Consider the following 18,955-nt stretch of genomic DNA (forward strand, 5'->3'; position numbering starts at 1 on the left):
TGGCCCATTCCTCCTTACAGAGCTGGAGTAAATGAGTCAGGTTTGAAGGACTTCTTGCTCGCTCATGCTTTTTCAGTTCTGCCCACAAATTTTCTATAGGATTGAGGTCCGGGCTTTGTGATGGCCACTCCAGTACCTTGACTTTGTTGTCCTTAAGCCATTTTGCCACAACTTTGGAAGCATGCTTGGGGTCATTGTCCATTTGGAAGACCCATTTGCGACCAAGCTTTAACTTCCTGACTGATGTCTTGAGATGTTGCTTGAATATATCCACATAATTTTCCTGCCTCTTGATGCCATCTATTTTGTGAAGTGCACCAGCCCTCCTGCAGCAAAGCACCCCCACAACACGATGCTGCCACCCCCATGCTTCACGGTTGGTATGGTGTTCTTCGGCTTGCAAGCCTCCCCCTTTTTCCTTCAAACATAACGATCCTAACGGTCATTATGGCCAAACAGTTTTATTATGTTTTTTATTATGTTGTTATGTTTCATCAGACCAGAGGACATTTCTCCAAAAGGACAATCTTTGTCCCCATGTGCAGTTGCAAACCGTAGTCTGGCTTTTTTATGGCGGTTTTGGAGCAGTGGTTTCTTCCTTGCTGAGCGGCCTTTCAGATTATGTCGATATAGGACTCGTTTTACTGAGGATATAGATACTTTTGTAACTTGTTTCCTCCAGCATCGTCACAAAGTCCTTTGCTGTTGTTCTGGGATTGATTTGCACTTTCGCATCAAAGTACGTTCATCTCTGGGAGACAGAACGAGTCTCCTTCCTGAGCGTTATGATGGCTGCGTGGTCCCATGGTGTTTATACTTGTGGACTATTGTTTGTATAGATGAAAATGGTACCTTCAGGCGTTTGGAAATTGCTCCCAAGGATGAACCAGACTTGTGGAGGTCACCAAATGACTCAAAGTATGTCAGTTGACCTATCAGAAGCTTCTAAAGCCATGACATGATTTTCTGGAATTTTCCAAGCTGTTTAAAGGCACAGTCAACTTAGTGTATGTAAACTTCTGACCCACTGGAATTGTGACACAGTGAATTATAAGTGAAATAATCTGTCTGTGAACAATTGCTGGAAAAAATACTTGTGTCATGCACAAAGTAGATGTCCTAACCGACTTGCCAAAACTAGTTTGTTAACAAGAAATTTGTGGAGTGGAAGAAAAAAAAGTTTTAATGACTCCAACCTAAGTGTATGTAAACTTCTGAATTCAACTGTATGTACATTTTATTGTTGTGTCTTTCCTATATATAACTCTTACTTTTATTTTGTGTAATATCTTACGTTGTTCTTGTCTAACTGTTCTGTACTCGGTCATGTATTTGTATGTTTTGTGTGGACCCCAGGAAGAGTAGCTGCTCAATGTGCAGTAGCTAATGGGGATCCTAATTAACTAAACAAATAATTTGACCTAGTCCAATCACATTCTGTCAGTTTGTCACTCGGGAACTCTTAACATTGGAACACTTCTTTACTAGACATTAAGGGCAGTGCTAATTCATACAGGGAACCCGAGTGTTGGCTTCTGCGATGCATTAGCTGATGCATCAACTGACGTTGCATCATATTCTACAAACACTTCCTACCTTTAATATGGTGGTCTATTTAGCTGATCGGTTTTACTCACTCATTCTCTGCTACCTGTACTTCTGTTGGTTGCTTGATAGTATGCGGTTGCATTTTCTAGCACCCACCCCATCCTCCACCTTTTTGGTTCTGTTTCCTTCTTGCAGTGGGATTGGTATAGCGTAACTTGTGCCATGCCTGTAATTATCATTATTATCTTAACATGACACACGTAGTGAGCTACCCCAAAGGATCAGAGCCTAACGCCAAGACTAATGTATTACATGTTGTCATCTTTTTCTAATAAATGGTTAAATGAATACGTGGCGTTTCCTGTTTTGAAATTGCTTTACTAAACATTTTCCTTCTCCCAATAAGAGAGGGACTTTTTCTGGCCAGAGCCGGCACCCAAATGAACAGCGTGTGTCTGTGTCCAGTCAGAATTGGTTGAGACAGAGTTTGCTTCTGGGCCAAATGGACTCTCGCTCTAAGAAACACCCCATTGTAGTGAGACTGAGAGAGTGAGTCTCACTGCCAAGTGAGTCTGTGTTAAAGCAGACCTTTACAGCCAGACGGGATTATGTCTTTCCCCTGAAAATGATACTAGATCCACACAAATAAGATTTGTAAGACTTCAGCAGATGCTCTTATACAGTGTGATTTTATGATTGGTACCAAGTGCACACTGAACATACTGTGGATGAAGCTATGTCTGGTTAAAGCATAGGGAGTCAAACTGTAGAACGCATTGGATGAAATGATCTATGTTGGGAGTCTTTCTGTAGGTGCTGTCATAACAGGGCATTAATAGTGCCTCTTTTCCCTGCGTCAGTGTGGCTGAGGAGGAGGTGAAGACTGAGTCAGATGCAGTAGAGGGGATGGAGATCTCTACACGATCCAAAGGTGAGAAAAAAACACAAAGCTGAGCTATACTATTACTTATTATTGCCTATGCCTGTGTGGAGTATGTGGTGAAAGGGTTTATTTTATTGCTCCCATGTTGAGTGTACTGTATGTGTGCATGCATGTGTGTGTGTGTCTGGTACAGAGCTGAACGATACAAGGTACAAGATGGAGGCTAATGTGCTGCTTCTGTTCATATCGCTGTCATGTCTTATCGCTATGGCAACTGGTTTTATCTTCTGTACTGTAGGAAAACAACTGTTCTATGGCTAGTACATGCACCTTCTTCTTAGAAATATTGCATCTGTCATGTCTGACCTTTGACCCCTCTCTGCAGTTTCAGTCCCTGGATTAGTGGAGCGAGCGGCGCAGAAACGAAAGGTGCCCAGCCCCCCTCACTCATCCAACGGTCACTCCCCTGCTGAGACCTCCTCCAGCCCGGTCAAAAAGAAGAAGAAACCAGGAGCAGTCAGCAGCAGTAAAGACCAGGTGCGACCTCCCCCTCCACTCTCCTCTGTGCTCACACTGTGAGGCTGCTGGGTTTACACTGCAGTTACACTGCAATATATCCTACTAAAAAAACTAACTTTCGGTTCCAATTGAGTCTTTTGGTATGCCATGGGACTATTTGATGTTTGTGAGACCAAGGGTTTATACTTTCTTATAGTGTTACAGTAAGCCTATATGTCCTAATACAATTGTTATCTAAATTATTATTGTTTCGTTAATGTGTGTTTGCATGCTTAATTTTGCCCACTGAAATCAAGAAATTGATTGAGTTTTCGGATATTGCTCAAAGAAAAACTGATGCAATTAATGTTTAACACTTTTAATCAGCTTTATAAATGGTCAATTATAATAGCAACATTGGTTTATAAGCCATGGACCAAAGCTTGTCTCAATGCAAAACAGTAGTGGGTGTGGACCAAAACACAGCTTCTCAGATCCAATCATTAAGTGATACTAAAGGCTAGTTTCTCAAACTGATCCTTTTCACTGTCTTGACCTTTGAAAGGGGATTTGCAATATAATCTACAGTGATTCTCTTCCAGTTTGATAACAGAAATTATCAATTAATACACTTTTGAATGCCTTATGTTGCAACACAGGGTTCTAAGCAGTCTGTGCTTTGGACCGTTACTATGTAACTTCTGTTGATTATAAAAAAATGTTTGCATGTTTGTGCTGCTCATGTAATCTCACGCCTAAATTAAATGTTGAACCCCTCCAACTTTCTCCTTCTCTTGCCTGCATTTCAGTCAGAACTAAGACATGGTCCCTTTTACTATGCGAAGCAGCCAGCACTCACCACAGACCCTGTTGATGTTGTACCGCAGGACGGCAGGAATGACTTTTACTGCTGGCTGTGCCACCGCGAGGGCCAGGTGCTCTGCTGTGAGCTCTGCCCGAGGGTGTACCACGCCAAGTGCCTCAAACTGCCCGCAGAGCCCGAGGGTGACTGGTTCTGCCCTGAGTGTGAGGTACTCACTTGTGGGTGGGACTGGAAACCAGTTGTCTACTAGGAAGACAACTTTAAAATGCGTGGGAGGTTTGAGGCTGGGGGTTGAGTCCTGACTATGATGAAAGACATCCCTATTTATTGGAAGTTACAGAGTTGAGCAAAATCTTGGAGCTAAAATAAATTCTGATCGTGTTGGTTTATGATGTTGTCAAGGTAGTAAAATGAGGCTTGATACTGAGAATATCCTTTGAGATGGCAAAATACATTTGAAGCTAACATCTTTCGCTCTACCTCTTTTCTTTCAGAAAATAACAGTTGCTGAGTGCATAGAGACTCAGAGTAAAGCAATGACGATGCTAACACTAGACCAGCTGTCTTACCTGCTAAAGTTTGCACTCCAGAAGATGAAACAGCCAGGTGTAAGTGCACTGACCTCCCTCCTCTACCTGGCTGATTAGTCCCAGTAACACTATAAACAAATATCAGGTCTGTTCAACTGGATATAGTACGTATTGCAATGGCTTGTGCTTCTGCTTTCACCCTCCCCACATTGTCATGGAACAACTCTATTTAATTTCTACCTTTTCTAACTATTGTCATTGACTAATTGTTTTGACAGGAGATATATTGGACTATTGAAGAACAGAGATAGATGTATTAGTAATGCCAATGCGAGTGAACAGAGCTCTCGCACAAACACAATGGAATGGTCTTGCGCTTGTTGATATGGTCTGATTCTAAGACTGCTTAATGCTTACTCATGATTTTATTTTCCATCAGTGATGATGTCCATTGCCCCTGCCCTAATACATGGAGAACTGCACCCAGCCAAATGATTTCCTATACTCAGTCTGAAGTATCTTTTGGTGTTCTGGTTACAAAGTGGTTAGGAAGCTCTCTAACAACACTAAACCACCCCAAGCCTGTTTTCGCCAGTCTTCTCCTCTACAATGGCATAAAGAGAAAAGGGACCATTGAACCAAGGGTGCAGTTTGTAAAGCGTGGTGTGGTGAGGATACAGTTGCCCCTCTTACTCTTTTTCAGGACCAACCACGCTCGTCATCTCACTCCCCCCATGCAGCCGCCACGCAGAGAAAGGCTTTTAATTGGGTAATCAATCAAACACACTAAAAAAAGACCCCCATCATATTTTCCGTTCGTTTTTTCCCCCTCCTGTTTGGAGTGTTCTTTTTGTTTTGTGTGTCTGTTTTTAGTTGCTGTCGTCTGTCCTGGGGTGGTAGAGTATGGGTGATAAGGTGTGTGTGTGTGTGTGTGTGTTGAGGTCATGCAGTTTAATCCTAAATTGAGATGCGTGCAAGGCAGGCAATTTTAAATCTTGACCTAAATTTGGAATTGATGCCAATTTGATATAATTACATGAAAGTTGTAGCTGTGCTTGTGTCTCAAGTTAGGATTTGGCCTAAGTGAGGCCTGTATTTGGAATATGAAGGTTAATTCACTGTGCACGTCTCTTGTATATCTTCTCCAGACGGAACCCTTCCAGAAGCCAGTATCTCTGGAACAGCATCCGGACTACGCAGAGTATATTTTTCACGCCATGGACCTCTGTACATTAGAGAAGGTTAATGTTCTCTGCTTATTTCTTTGGGGTTAGAACTACAATCCCAAACCTCACCAGTTGTTGATCACTGACCTTTTCTATTTTATTTTTCCAGAATACAAAGAAGAAAATGTATGGCTGTACCGAAGCTTTCTTGGCAGATGTGAAATGGATTTTGCACAACTGCATAATTTATAATGGAGGTCAGTGTCCGTGTTTAGATTGCAATGGATTTTCACTGGTTTCAATAACTGGTTTGTGGTTATTTCTAATGGTGACCTTCTTATTCCAGGAAATCATAAGCTCACTGCCACAGCTAAGGTCATAGTGAAAATCTGTGAACATGAGGCGAGTATGGGAAGGCGTTCAATAATTATTTCAGGCCTTCAGAAGCCACCTACAATTGTTACACCTACAATGATTCTTCTCTTTCAGATGAATGAGATTGAAGTCTGTCCGGAATGCTATCTGTCAGCTTGCCAAAAGAGAGACAACTGGTTCTGTGAGCCATGTGTGAGTTCAGTTACTTAAACTCTCTTATTTACTTGTATCAAAGCTTGTGCTAAACGAGTCATACATTGGAATTGTAGTGCCTTGTGTATACTGAATGCTGCCTATATAATGGTCTCAGTGTGATAACTAGTCTTCCTGCTTACTTTGCTCAGAGTGATCCTCACCCTCTAGTGTGGGCCAAGCTGAAGGGGTTTCCATTCTGGCCTGCCAAAGCACTGCGGGACAAAGACGGGCAGGTGGATGCTCGCTTCTTTGGGCAACACGACAGGTAATTCCCCTTTGGTACCTACCTATGTCAATTATACTCATCAGTGCATTTGCATTTCTCAACTCTCTGTCTCTAGACTCTGTCTCTAGCCAGCTGTTTAGTTGTGTTATGTTTCTTCACCTTCCAGGGCGTGGGTCCCCTTAAACAACTGCTACCTCATGTCCAAGGAGATTCCCTTCTCTGTGAAGAAGACTAAGAGCATCTTCAACAGCGCCATGCAGGAAATGGAGGTCTACGTGGAGAACATGAGGAAGAAGTTTGGAGTGTTCACCTATGCCTCCTTCAGGACGCCCTATACCCCTGACAACCAGTACCAGATGCTGCTGGACCCCGCCAACCCCTCATCCGGCTCGGTCCGGCCGGAGAAGCATGAAAAGATCAAGTTCAACTTCGACATGACTGCATCTCCCAATATGCCCTTGTCCAGGAGCATGCTGTCAGGAGGGGGCGGGGGCATGGGCGGGGTTGGCGGGAGTACAGGCCGGAGGATCTCCCTGACAGATATGCCCCGCTCGCCCATGAGCACTAACTCCTCTGGTCACACAGGCTCTGATGGAGAGCAGGAGACACCAGACAAGGGCCAGGCTAGAGCCCCTGCTAGCCACTACAGTGCTGGGGAGGAGTCCATGGACTGCACAGGTAGGTACTGCACACTGCCTCTCTAACGGTCTGGAGAGTCCTGGGACTATGGAGTATACTGTAACAGCAACCTAGACTCTGGTTTTTGTTTTAAAACAAGTACTGTAAACGAAGGGCATGTTGAGTTCAATTACCATAAGTTATTTTAATAAAACCTACCTCTTAAATGCAGATCCAAAGAAGAGCATGACATTGATAGATACTGTATATCTTAACTCTCCCCACAGCATCACCGGCTTCCACTCGACCTGATCCTGTCTCTGGTGCCAAGGACAGCCCTAAACCATTCCACACCCAGGGCCCTGCCCTGACTCTTGTTCCCAAGCAGGAGAAAGCAACACCCACAGGGAGCATCCTTAATCTCAACCTGGGTGAGCTGCCACACACCTGTCATCAAAACCTCAATCATCATCAAAGTTCAGCTATTTAGCACACCTGACCTGGGTAAGACTTCATGACAGCAAAACACCATCCATAAACCCTAGAAACCTTAACCACATGTAGAGGCAGTCCTACTTGATGATCTAGTGATTGTGGCTGATTTCAACCAGCTCATAACATTGTTTGTGGTTTCTTGTGCTGGCCTTTCAGACCGAAGCAAAGCCGAGATGGACCTAAAGGAGTTGAGTGAGACTGTGCAGCAGCAGCAGCAGCAACAGCAGGGGGTGCCACCAGTCCTCACCTCACCCAAAAGACAGATCAGGAGCCGCTTCCAGCTCAACCTGGACAGAACCATCAAGAGCTGCAAGGCCCAGCTGGGTGAGTGACCTAATCGCACCGCTAGAAAATAACCGCTTATTAAGATACCAGGACAATTCAACTTTTTTTTTACTTTATCAAAACAACCATGAAAACCACTGCTGAAACCTTTGATGTTATACATTTACCCCAATTTCCCCTCTCTGCTTACAGGTATAGATGAGATCTCTGAGGACGTGTATAAGGGAGTGGAACACAGCGACTCCGAGGACTCTGATAAATCAGATTCGAGTGACAGTGAGTACGCCAGCGATGAGGAACAGAAACCTAAAGGGGGCCAGCACACTGAGGCCAATGACAAGGGCGAGAAGGACACTTCCAAGAGGGGGTCCAAAGACCCCCTGCCCCCCATCCAAAACAAGGAGGGCAAAACAGAGGGGCCAGGGCCAGCAACTGCAACGGCAACCATGGGAGATGCAGGGGTACCATCTACCCTCTCTGAATCCTTGTCAAAAGAGAAGCAGGGTGTAGTGTCAGACAAAGAGCCCCCAGAGAAAGCCAAAGCAGTCCCTGCATCCCTAGCCCCCAGAGAGAAGCCCCAGGTGAAGCAGGAGGCCAGGCAGACCTCTCTGGTGGATGACTCCGACTCTGAGAGGGAGCTGGTGATTGACCTGGGGGAGGACCAGGGGGGCAGAGACCGGAAGAGGACTAGGAAAGATGCACACGCATCCAAAGATCCACCAACCAATAAGACAGAGGGTGAGAGTCCTCCTATTCTCTACCACTATTTGACAAAAATAATAGATGCTATTATTAATTAATTTCTTTCCATTCTAGGTAAAGCCCCCACCCTGTCAAGTGCCCTTACTCCATCTCAAAACAACACAGCCCCTTCCTTAACCCCCAGTGTGAAAGATTCATCACAGTCTCCACTAGCCATCCCTCTAAACATGGTGCCCTTCACTACTGCTGCTCCCACCACCATTGGCCCGACCACCCTGGCCAGTGCCACATCAACAGCCCCCATCACAGCCTCCTCCGCCACCACAGCAGTAAAGAAACAGCGCCCTCTGCTGCCCAGGGAGACTGTCCCGGTGGTGCAGCGGGCAGTGGTGTGGAACCCCACCAACAAGTTCCAGACGTCCTCCCAGAAGTGGCACATGCAGAAGGTGCAGCGGCAGCAGCAGAATCCGCAGCCAGATACGCCTCAGCTGCAGACAGCATCACCTGACCAGCCACAGACACAAAAATTGCCCCAAACGCCGGCCTCTGCAACATCTTCATCATCATTATCGCCAGAGCAACCTTCCCAAAGCACGCGGTACCAGACCAGGCAATCTGTCAAAGGTACACCACCGTATTAGTTGATCATTAAATTAGCACACTACAGAAAAAGGGGAGACAGCTAAAAAAACTATTTGAGTGCAACCGTAGGCCTAAATACCATGACTGTGAAGTCAATGATTAGTTTTGATTGTTGTTGTTTACTGTAGCTGTCCAGCAGAAAGACCCCCCACTCAGTACGTCCACGTCGGCTGTTACCCTGGTGACCAGTATCCCAGCCTCTGTGGCCATGATGGCAGCTCCCGGAGTAGGCAATGGCCCCTCCACCTCCATGGCAGGGGACTTCCAGATCCCTACCGCATCAGCAGACGTAGCAGCTGACATCGCCAAGTACACTAATAAAGTGAGTATGCAAGACTTGGACTGATGGCCACAGAGTAAACAAACTGAAGGATGTACACTACACTAACTAACAGTATGTTACGATAGTTTGGGGCTTGGAGCAGAGCTTATTGAAGCATACAGACTTTTGGGTGACAATTTTACATGCACTACATGACCAAAAGTATGTGGACACCGTCAAACATTTAATTCCATTAATATGAAGTTGGTCCCCCCTTTGCTGCTATAAACAGCCTCCACTCTTCTGGGAAGGTTTTCCACTAGATGTTGGAACATTGCTGCGGGGACTTGCTTCATTTCAGCCACAAGAGTATTCATGAGATCGGGCACTGATGTTGGGAGATTAGGCCTGGCTCGCAGTTGGCGTTCCAATTAATCCCAAAGGTGAATGGAGGTCAGGGCTCTGTGCAGGCCAGTCAAGTTCTTCCACATCGATATCAACAAACCATTTCTGTATGGACCTTGATTTGTGCACGGGGTCATTGTTATAATGAAACAGGAAAGGGCTTTCCCCAAACTATTGCCACGAAGTTGGAAGCACATAATCATCGAGAATGTCATTGTATGCTGTAGCGTTAAAATTTCCATTTACTGGAACTAAGGGGCCTAGCCCGAACCGTGAAAAACAGCCCCAGACCATTATTCCTCCTACACTAAACTTTACAGTAGGGACTATGCATTGGGCCAGGTAGTGTTTTCCTGGCATCCGCCAAACTCAGATTCGTCCGTTGGACTGTCAGATGGTGAAGCGTGATTTATCACTCCAGAGAATGCATTTCCACTGCTCCAGAGTCCAATGGTGGGGAGCTTAACACCACTCCAGCCGAAGCTTGGCATTGAGCATGGTGATCTTAGGCTTGTGTGCGGCTGCTCGGCCATAGAAACACATTTCATGAAGCTCTCAACGAGCAGTTCTTGTGCTGACATTGCTTCCAAAGGCAGTTTGGAACTTGGTAGTGAGTGTTGCAACCGAGGACAGACAAGCTTCGTGCTTCAGCACTCGGCAGCCCCATTCTGTGAGCTTGTGCTGCCTACCACCTCGAGGCGGAGTCGTTGGTGCTCCTAGACGTTTCCACTTCAAAATAACAACACTTACAGTTGACCGAGGCAGCTCTAACAGGGCATAAATGTGACAAACTGACTTGTTGGAAAGGTGGCATCCTATGACAGTGCCACATTGAAAGTCACTGAGTTCAGTAGGGCCATTCTACTGCCAATGTTGGTCTATGGAGATTGCATGGATGTGTGATAAAGATTCTCAACCAATCAAATATGAGTTATTATTTAATGAAGTTATTACTAGTCAGCGGTCTCTTGGGTACATTGGACATTTTTGCTTCATTTCTCCTTTTTCCTCAGATAGTGGATGCAATCAAAGGGACGATGACTGAGCTGTACACCGAGCTTTCCAAAAGCACTTCAGGGAACACAATAGCAGAGGTATGTATCTATCTGCTGGTCGATCTATCTGCTGGCACCGAATAACACCCTGCATATAATAGTTAGCTGTATGACTCTGGGGAGTGAATGTATGTCCTTGTCTCTCCCACATAGATTAGACGATTGAGAATTGAAATAGAAAAACTGCAGTGGCTTCATCAACAGGAGCTGTCAGAAATGAAGCACAATCTAGGTAAGGACCTTTGCATTACTCAAGCTTCCACTGCAGATGACCCAGACAATTCTGGGTCAAAGGACTCTCAGTATAGACGGGTTGGTTATTTAGCAACAAAACCGACGTGTGCGCAACTATGTGCCAAAACAGACAGGGTTGGCTTAGATTGTTGACAACACGTAAACAATATTCACCTCCAATGTTTATTGAAATCATAAATACAATTGCACAATAAGCACTTGTCTCTCAAATACATTGCTATTGTTGTAGCTAGATAGCATTTTTTTTCCCATATTAGCATTGACAACACGTAAACAATGTTTATTGAAATCATAAATGCATTTGCACAATAAGCACTTGTTGTTTCTCAAATGCATTGTTAGAGTTGTTGGTTAGCTGGCTAGCAAATTTTGCCATATTAGCATTTACATGAAATCAGCCAAAACACCTCAAAACAAGACATGGAATCAATAACAAGATACAATGAGCTGAAACGAGCTACCTACAATTCCCCACATGGCAGTTGCTTGTTGCTAGCTATCTGACCATTCAGAATCATGATGCACATACATCATTTTCACAGTGGTGTAAAGTACTTACAGTGCCTTGCGAAAGTATCCGGCCCCCTTGAACTTTGCGACCTTTTGCCACATTTCAGGCTTCAAACATAAAGATATAAAACTGTATTTTTTTGTGAAGAATCAACAACAAGTGGGACACAATCATGAAGTGGAACGACATTTATTGGATATTTAAAACTTTAACAAATCAAAAATAGAAAAATTGGGCGTGCAAAATTATTCAGCCCCCTTAAGTTAATACTTTGTAGCGCCACCTTTTGCTGCGATTACAGCTGTAAGTCGCTTGGGGTATGTCTCTATCAGTTTTGCACATCGAGAGACTGACATTTTTTCCCATTCCTCCTTGCAAAACAGCTCGAGCTCAGTGAGGTTGGATGGAGAGCATTTGTGAACAGCAGTTTTCAGTTCTTTCCACAGATTCTCAATTGGATTCAGGTCTGGACTTTGACTTGGCCATTCTAACACCTGGATATGTTTATTTTTGAACCATTCCATTGTAGATTTTGCTTTATGTTTTGGATCATTGTCTTGTTGGAAGACAAATCTCCGTCCCAGTCTCAGGTCTTTTGCAGACTCCATCAGGTTTTCTTCCAGAATGGTCCTGTATTTGGCTCCATCCATCTTCCCATCAATTTTAACCATCTTCCCTGTCCCTGCTGAAGAAAAGCAGGCCCAAACCATGATGCTGCCACCACCATGTTTGACAGTGGGGATGGTGTGTTGCTTTTACGCCAAACATAACGTTTTGCATTGTTGCCAAAAAGTTCAATTTTGGTTTCATCTGACCAGAGCACCTTCTTCCACGTTTGGTGTGTCTCCCAGGTGGCTTGTGGCAAACTTTAAACAACACTTTTTATGGATATCTTTAAGAAATGGCTTTCTTCTTGCCACTCTTCCATAAAGGCCAGATTTGTGCAATATACTGATTGTTGTCCTATGGACAGAGTCTCCCACCTCAGCTGTAGATCTCTGCAGTTCATCCAGAGTGATCATGGGCCTCTTGGCTGCATCTCTGATCAGTCTTCTCCTTGTATGAGCTGAAAGTTTAGAGGGATGGCCAGGTCTTGGTAGATTTGCAGTGGTCTGATACTCCTTCCATTTCAATATTATCGCTTGCACAGTGCTCCTTGGGATGTTTAAAGCTTGGGAAATCTTTTTGTATCCAAATCCGGCTTTAAACTTATTCACAACAGTATCTCGGACCTGCCTGGTGTGTTCCTTGTTCTTCATGATGCTCTCTGCGCTTTTAACGGACCTCTGAGACTATCACAGTGCAGGTTTATTTATACAGAGACTTGATTACACACAGGTGGATTGTATTTATCATCATTAGTCATTTAGGTCAACATTGGATCATTCAGAGATCCTCACTGAACTTCTGGAGAGAGTTTGCTGCACTGAAAGTAAAGGGGCTGAATAATTTTGCACGCCCAATTTTTCAGTTTTTGATTTGTTAAAAAAGTTTGAAATATCCAATAAATGTCGTTCCACTTCATGATTGTGTCCCACTTGTTGTTGATTCTTCACAAAAAAATACAGTTTTATATCTTTATGTTTGAAGCCTGAAATGTGGCAAAAGGTCGCAAAGTTCAAGGGGGCCGAATACTTTCACAAGGCACTGTAAGTAGTCCTTTAAAGTATTTTTACTTAAATAGTTTTTTGTGGTATCTATACTTTACTATTTATATCTTACTAAGTCATTTTTTGGGGTATCTATACTTTACTATTTATATTTTTTACAACTTTTACTTCACTACATTCCTAAAGAAAATAATGTACTTTCTACTCCATACATTTTCCCTGACACCCAAAAGTACTCGTTACATTTTGAATGCTTAGCTGAACAGTCTAGTTCACACACTTATCAAGAGAACATCCCTGGTCATTCCTACTGCCTCTGATGTGGTGGACTCACTAAACACAAATGCTTCGTTTGTAAATAATGTCTGAGTGTTGGAGTGTGCCCCTAGCTAGCAGTACATTTTTTAAAAACAAGAAAATTGTGCCTACTGGTTTGCTTAATATAAGGAATTTGAAATGATTCATACTTTTACTTTTGATACTTACAGTTGAAGTCAGAAGTTTACATACACTTAGGTTGGAGTCATTAAAACCTGTTTTTCAACCACTCCACAAATTTATTGTTAACAAACTATAGTTTTGGCAAGTCGGTTAGGACATCTACTTTGTGCATGACAAACATTTTCCCCAAAAAATTTACAGACAGATTATTTCACTTATAATTCACTGTATCACAATTCCAGTGGGTCAGAAGTTTACATACACTAAGTTGACTGTGCCTTTAAACAGCTTGGAAAATTCCAGAAAATGATGTCATGGAAGCTTCTGATAGGCTTATTGACATAATTTGAGTCAACTGGAGGTGTACCTGTGGATGTATTTTATGGCCTACCTTCAAACTCAGTGTCTCTTTGCTTGACATCATGGGAAAAATCCAAATAAATCAGCCAAGACCTCAGAATAAAAATTGTAGACCTCCACAAGTCTGGTTGAATTTCCAAACGCCTGAAGGTACCATGTTAATCTGTACAAACAATAGTCCACAAGTATAAATACCATGGTACCACGCAGCCGTCATACTGCCGAGGAAGGAGACGCGTTCTGTCTCCTAGAGACGAACGTACTTTGGTGCGAAAAGTGCAAATCAATCCCAGAACAATAGCAAAGGAACTTGTGAAGATGCTGGAGGAAACAGGTACAAACGTATCTATATCCACAGTAAAACGAGTCCTATATCGACATAACCTGAAAGGCCGCTCAACAAGGAAGAAGCCACTGCTACAAAACCGCCATAAAAAAAGCCAGACTACGGTTTGCAACTGCACATGGGGACAAAGATCGTACTTTTTGGAGAAATGTCCTCTGGTCTGATGAAACAAAAATAGAACTGTTTGGCCATAATGACCATCGTTGTGTTTGGAGGAAAAAGTGGGAGGCTTGCAAGCTGAAGAACACCATCCCAACCGTCAAGCACGGGGGTGGCAGCATCATATTGTGGGAGTGCTTTGCTGCACTTCACAAAATAGATGGCATCACGAGGAAGGAAAATTATGTGGATATATTGAAGCAACATCACAAGACATCAATCAGGAAGTTAAAGCTTGGTCACAAATGGGTCTTCCAAATGGACAGTGACCCCAAGCATACTTCCAAAGTTGAGGCAAAATGGCTTAAGGACAACAAACTCAAGGTATTGGAATGGTCATCACAAAGCCCTGACCTCAATCATATAGAAAATGTGTGGGCAGAACTCAAAAAAAGCCTGTGCGAGGAAGGAGGCCTTACAAACCTGACTCAGATACACTAGCTCTTTCAGGAGGAATGGGCCAACATTCACCCAACTTATTGTGGGAAGCTTGTGGAAGGCTACACAAAAACATTTGATTCAAGTTAAACAATTTAAAGACAATGATACCAAATATTTATTGAGTGTATGTAAACTTCTGACCCACTGGTAATGTGATGAAAGAAATAAAAGCTGAAATAAATCACACTCTACTATTATTCTGACATTTTACATTCTTAAAATAAACGGGTGATCCTAACTGACCTAAGACAGGGAATTTTTACTAAGATTACATATCAAGAATTGTGAAAAACTGAGTTTAAATGTATTTGGCTAAGGTGTATGTAAACTTCTGACTTCAACTGTAAGTATATTTTAGCAATTACATTGACTTTTGATACTTAAGTACATTTAAAACCAAATACTTTTACTCAAGTCGTATTTTTACTGGGTGACTCACTTTTACTTGAGTAATTTTCTATTAAGGTATCTTTACTTTTACTCAAGTATGACAGTTGGGTACTTTTTCCACAACTGCGATTTTCACGAGGTTGTCAGCCAACCCGTCTATAACAATGGATGTCATTGACTGAGGAGAATTAATCACATTATTCTATAGAAAAGGTTATGTTATTGTCTGCTGTGTGTACATGTGCAGAGTTAACCATGGCTGAGATGAGGCAGAGTCTGGAGCAGGAGAGGGAGCGTCTGATGGCGGAGGTAAAGAAGCAGACAGAAGTGGAGAAACAGCAGGTGGTGGATGAGACCAAAAAGAAACAGTGGTGTGCCAACTGCAGGAAGGAAGCCATCTTCTACTGTTGCTGGAACACCAGCTACTGTGACTACCCCTGCCAGCAAGCCCACTGGCCAGAACACATGAAGTCCTGCACACAATCAGGTAACACACACCAGCCATATTCAAAGCTGGATTTATACTAGTTAAAGAACATTGATTCCATCTGAATATAGGTACTAATGGTCTTACAACTGCATAGTTATATATTTCTGTTCTCCTTTTGTAGCGACAGCCTCACAGCAAGAGCCTGAGTCAGGGTCCACGGCAGATGGCCCAAACAAAGCCTCCGGACAGTCCAACAGTGGTCAAACTTCTCCCAGAGGAACGACAGCATCTGCCCCCACAGACAAAGACTCTAACATGGAGAAAAGCAAGGACAATGTCACTGTCAGTCTGTCCTAACACTGAGCCCTTGCCATGGCATTGAGTTATCACACTTGAACCTGTAACATAAAATACCGACACCTTCTTAGCTACTGTACATGGACATGTTTCGTTAGCATTAGTCTTTTCAAGCTGCTGCTCTGAAGGTATCAAAATACTTTTTTATTTTAAGTGATCATGACCAGAATTTCATCTTTCCCAAACGCTATAATCATCCTTCTCCATCTCAAGTTCAGATGTACTTTATGCCCAAAGTACTATGGGACAAGTAACCACTAGAGAGCGCCACCTGTTCTCTTAATCACTGTCACCTTGCATTATACACACTTTGCAAGCTCATAGAGAAGCAGCTTTTCATGGCCAAATTTGTGTGAGGCAGATGTACAGAAAGTGTATCTATTGTTATACGTAATATTCATAAAACTGTATTGGGAGTACATAATACGTTTTGGTACTGTGTGAAATAATTGGACAGTTTGGTCAATGATCACCCAGATGACCAAATTGAATGTGAATGGACCAGAATGGAACATGGCTTCAGATTGTTGATACAAATTATTTTCAACCGCCTTCTTGTATGTTAATTTATTCATTATTTATGCTGAAATGGTTGCCTACATTTTTATTGAGGAGATAATGTTTGATGGACTGCCTGTTGAATTAAGATTTGGTACAGAGATAGTTATATGAAGCTTTTCCATTTCAGAATGTTTTTCCCTTTCCTCCCTTAGGACTAACGCTCATCATAATGCAACCGACATTTGTCCTGTATTCATATTTCTGTGTTCATACTCTTTCATCTTGTATTGTTGTCACTGAGAAATAAACCATATTTATGGCAAACACAGGCCCTGAGAGCGAACAGAATACAACACTAGTTTTTGAAAGCTCTTGCATTTTCTACGTGTCTCCCACATGATGATACAAAAACATAAATGTATTTGGTTGAAAATGATCGGCTACGGTGAACTGACCACGTCTTTGTATGTCAGGTTTGAACACTCTACTACAATTTATTCACTCATCTGCAGGAAACCCCATTTGATTTTCAAACTATTCTCCTACAGCACACTGTAATGGAGTCATTCCTCCCTGCCACGGTATAGAGAAGAGACTAAAGGAACTCTGTTGTATTTCATGTTTGTTTACATTCTCTAAATAAATAAAGTGTGTTGTTCTAAAACTGTCTGACCTTGACAAAATACCATTGTTCCCATCCTATCAGAATAAAGTGGTAGCAGCATGGCTCTAATGTACCACCATTTCGGTCGCATATGCCCTCAAATATGTTGCTGTGTGACCTGGAATTTTGATTTGGAATCATCAGTGTGCCTACAAAGATATTTACCAACATGGCATATGGCAATGCCCTGGCTTCCCTGTGGTTTGTTTTGGAATCCGACAGAATCTTTCCACTCCTGGCCTTCATTAGCGCTGTGGTAACAACTGAGCAATATAGCCACATACCTTCCAGCTCTCCTTTATCTGACAAATAGTCTGCAACATTCTGGAGGTGTAACGCGGTCCCCGTTCCAGGGATATCACTGGATAAGAAATCCAGGCTGCCAACGCTTTGCCATATATGGACATGTGTATGTGAAGTCCGAACTAAGTAGCTCTAGCACAGATAGAACAATGAGACAGATATTTCATCGGATGTATAAATGTGAAGCATCCGGTTGGCGTTTCAATTCACTATCAAATATGGTGGTGAGAGGAAGCCCGGTGCCGGCAGTGGGAGAAGATGCAGCGAGATGGATTTTGGCCGACATTCTGCTAATTTTCTCATCGATAAAACACTTGATCAAAATCTAGTTTTAGAAACGAAACTGTAATCTGTTACGAACAGAGTGGATACATTTTTATAGACTTTACCATTTGCCAAAGTTTTTTTTTAAATGCAAGGGCGAATTTACTTCAGAGTAGGCGATCCCTATAGGAAAAATGCAAATATATGCTATAACGCACCAATAGGCGTGACGGTCTCTGCCCACCTCCTTGCTTGTTCTGTCCACTATGATTCACTTGCTTCCATTTGAAACGAAGGGCAGTGGTCTGTCTTGGGTTAGTTATACAAATCTTCGGTTATATTTAATTGGTCCGGATTTGTTTAGGTTTCTGGAATCTAGTTTGCGATTTAGCCGTGAAGACATCATGGATTCATAACCCTGTACAGTAGATTAAAAGTACGGTCGAAACACTTAAAATACACACCCTAGATTTGTACCATTGAGAGAATCCCCGTAGCAATCCCCTCCGCCCTCGTTGTCATTCGGCTTTGCGAGTGTACAATTATGTTCACTTCCGGGCCTGAAACTCCCCGTAATACAATTCGCGACGACCGCACATCCGCTAAGAAAAGTCCGCGAAAACTTAAAAACAACATCAATGGAGAAGTTATGTGAATTGTGGGGAGTTTCAGGCCCTGAAGTGAACATAATTTATACAAGTGTAATTAAAACGAATGCAAATAAGTTCGAATTTGTGCTACTAATGCACAAACATGTCTCGTAAATATGTTTTTGTTTGGTTATCTTTTGGAATAAATATAATGTAAAAAAAAATAGAAATAAAAAAAAGGTCCTTCAGATGTTCCAGCTAGGCAGGCTAACGTTAGTTAGCGAATTAATTTGCTAGCTATCATACAATTGGCGTATATTAATAATTATATATTTAATATAAGTAGACGTGCACTCATAATTGACTGTCGCGAATATAAAGCACCCACAAGCTACCCGTGGCTGAAAACATAATTATCGTGTGACGAATTTCCAGTCAAGGGTGGCCCATTTAAAAATGATTCCTTCCTCCCTTGCCAATTTTTTTTTTAAACAACAAATCAATACAGAAAGTACATGAGGGAACACAAGTATATATAGATTATATACAATGTACAATCGAGCTAGGGGGTACAATATCCTCCCTCCCTTGCCTCTTGCCCTGCAAGTGTATTCTCGTCAAACGT

General features: G+C 42.8%; 1 protein-coding gene across 6 annotated transcripts in view; it reads left to right on the top strand.

Annotated features, from left to right (window-relative positions):
- Positions 1-17,178, top strand: part of LOC110527921 (protein kinase C-binding protein 1) — a 40,245-nt gene extending 23,067 nt beyond the window's left edge. For 5 of the 6 annotated variants that reach the window (XM_036983394.1, XM_036983395.1, XM_021609542.2 and 2 more), the window contains 20 exons: positions 2,409-2,479; positions 2,817-2,968; positions 3,739-3,960; positions 4,247-4,360; positions 4,986-5,051; positions 5,431-5,523; positions 5,618-5,705; positions 5,795-5,850; positions 5,938-6,015; positions 6,168-6,283; positions 6,411-6,922; positions 7,150-7,293; positions 7,514-7,681; positions 7,835-8,380; positions 8,459-8,968; positions 9,115-9,308; positions 10,667-10,747; positions 10,862-10,940; positions 15,469-15,708; positions 15,833-17,178. In XM_036983394.1, the coding sequence (XP_036839289.1) occupies positions 2,409-2,479; positions 2,817-2,968; positions 3,739-3,960; positions 4,247-4,360; positions 4,986-5,051; positions 5,431-5,523; positions 5,618-5,705; positions 5,795-5,850; positions 5,938-6,015; positions 6,168-6,283; positions 6,411-6,922; positions 7,150-7,293; positions 7,514-7,681; positions 7,835-8,380; positions 8,459-8,968; positions 9,115-9,308; positions 10,667-10,747; positions 10,862-10,940; positions 15,469-15,708; positions 15,833-16,008 (3,706 nt within the window). In that variant the 3' untranslated portion in view covers positions 16,009-17,178. The remainder of the gene's footprint in view (positions 1-2,408; positions 2,480-2,816; positions 2,969-3,738; positions 3,961-4,246; positions 4,361-4,985; positions 5,052-5,430; positions 5,524-5,617; positions 5,706-5,794; positions 5,851-5,937; positions 6,016-6,167; positions 6,284-6,410; positions 6,923-7,149; positions 7,294-7,513; positions 7,682-7,834; positions 8,381-8,458; positions 8,969-9,114; positions 9,309-10,666; positions 10,748-10,861; positions 10,941-15,468; positions 15,709-15,832) is intronic. The other variant, XM_021609545.2, reaches the window with a different exon arrangement.
- Positions 17,179-18,955: the final 1,777 nt, after the last annotated feature.

Source organism: Oncorhynchus mykiss, chromosome 7 (genome assembly GCF_013265735.2).
Source record: "Oncorhynchus mykiss isolate Arlee chromosome 7, USDA_OmykA_1.1, whole genome shotgun sequence".
Taxonomy (NCBI): Eukaryota; Metazoa; Chordata; class Actinopteri; order Salmoniformes; family Salmonidae; genus Oncorhynchus; species Oncorhynchus mykiss.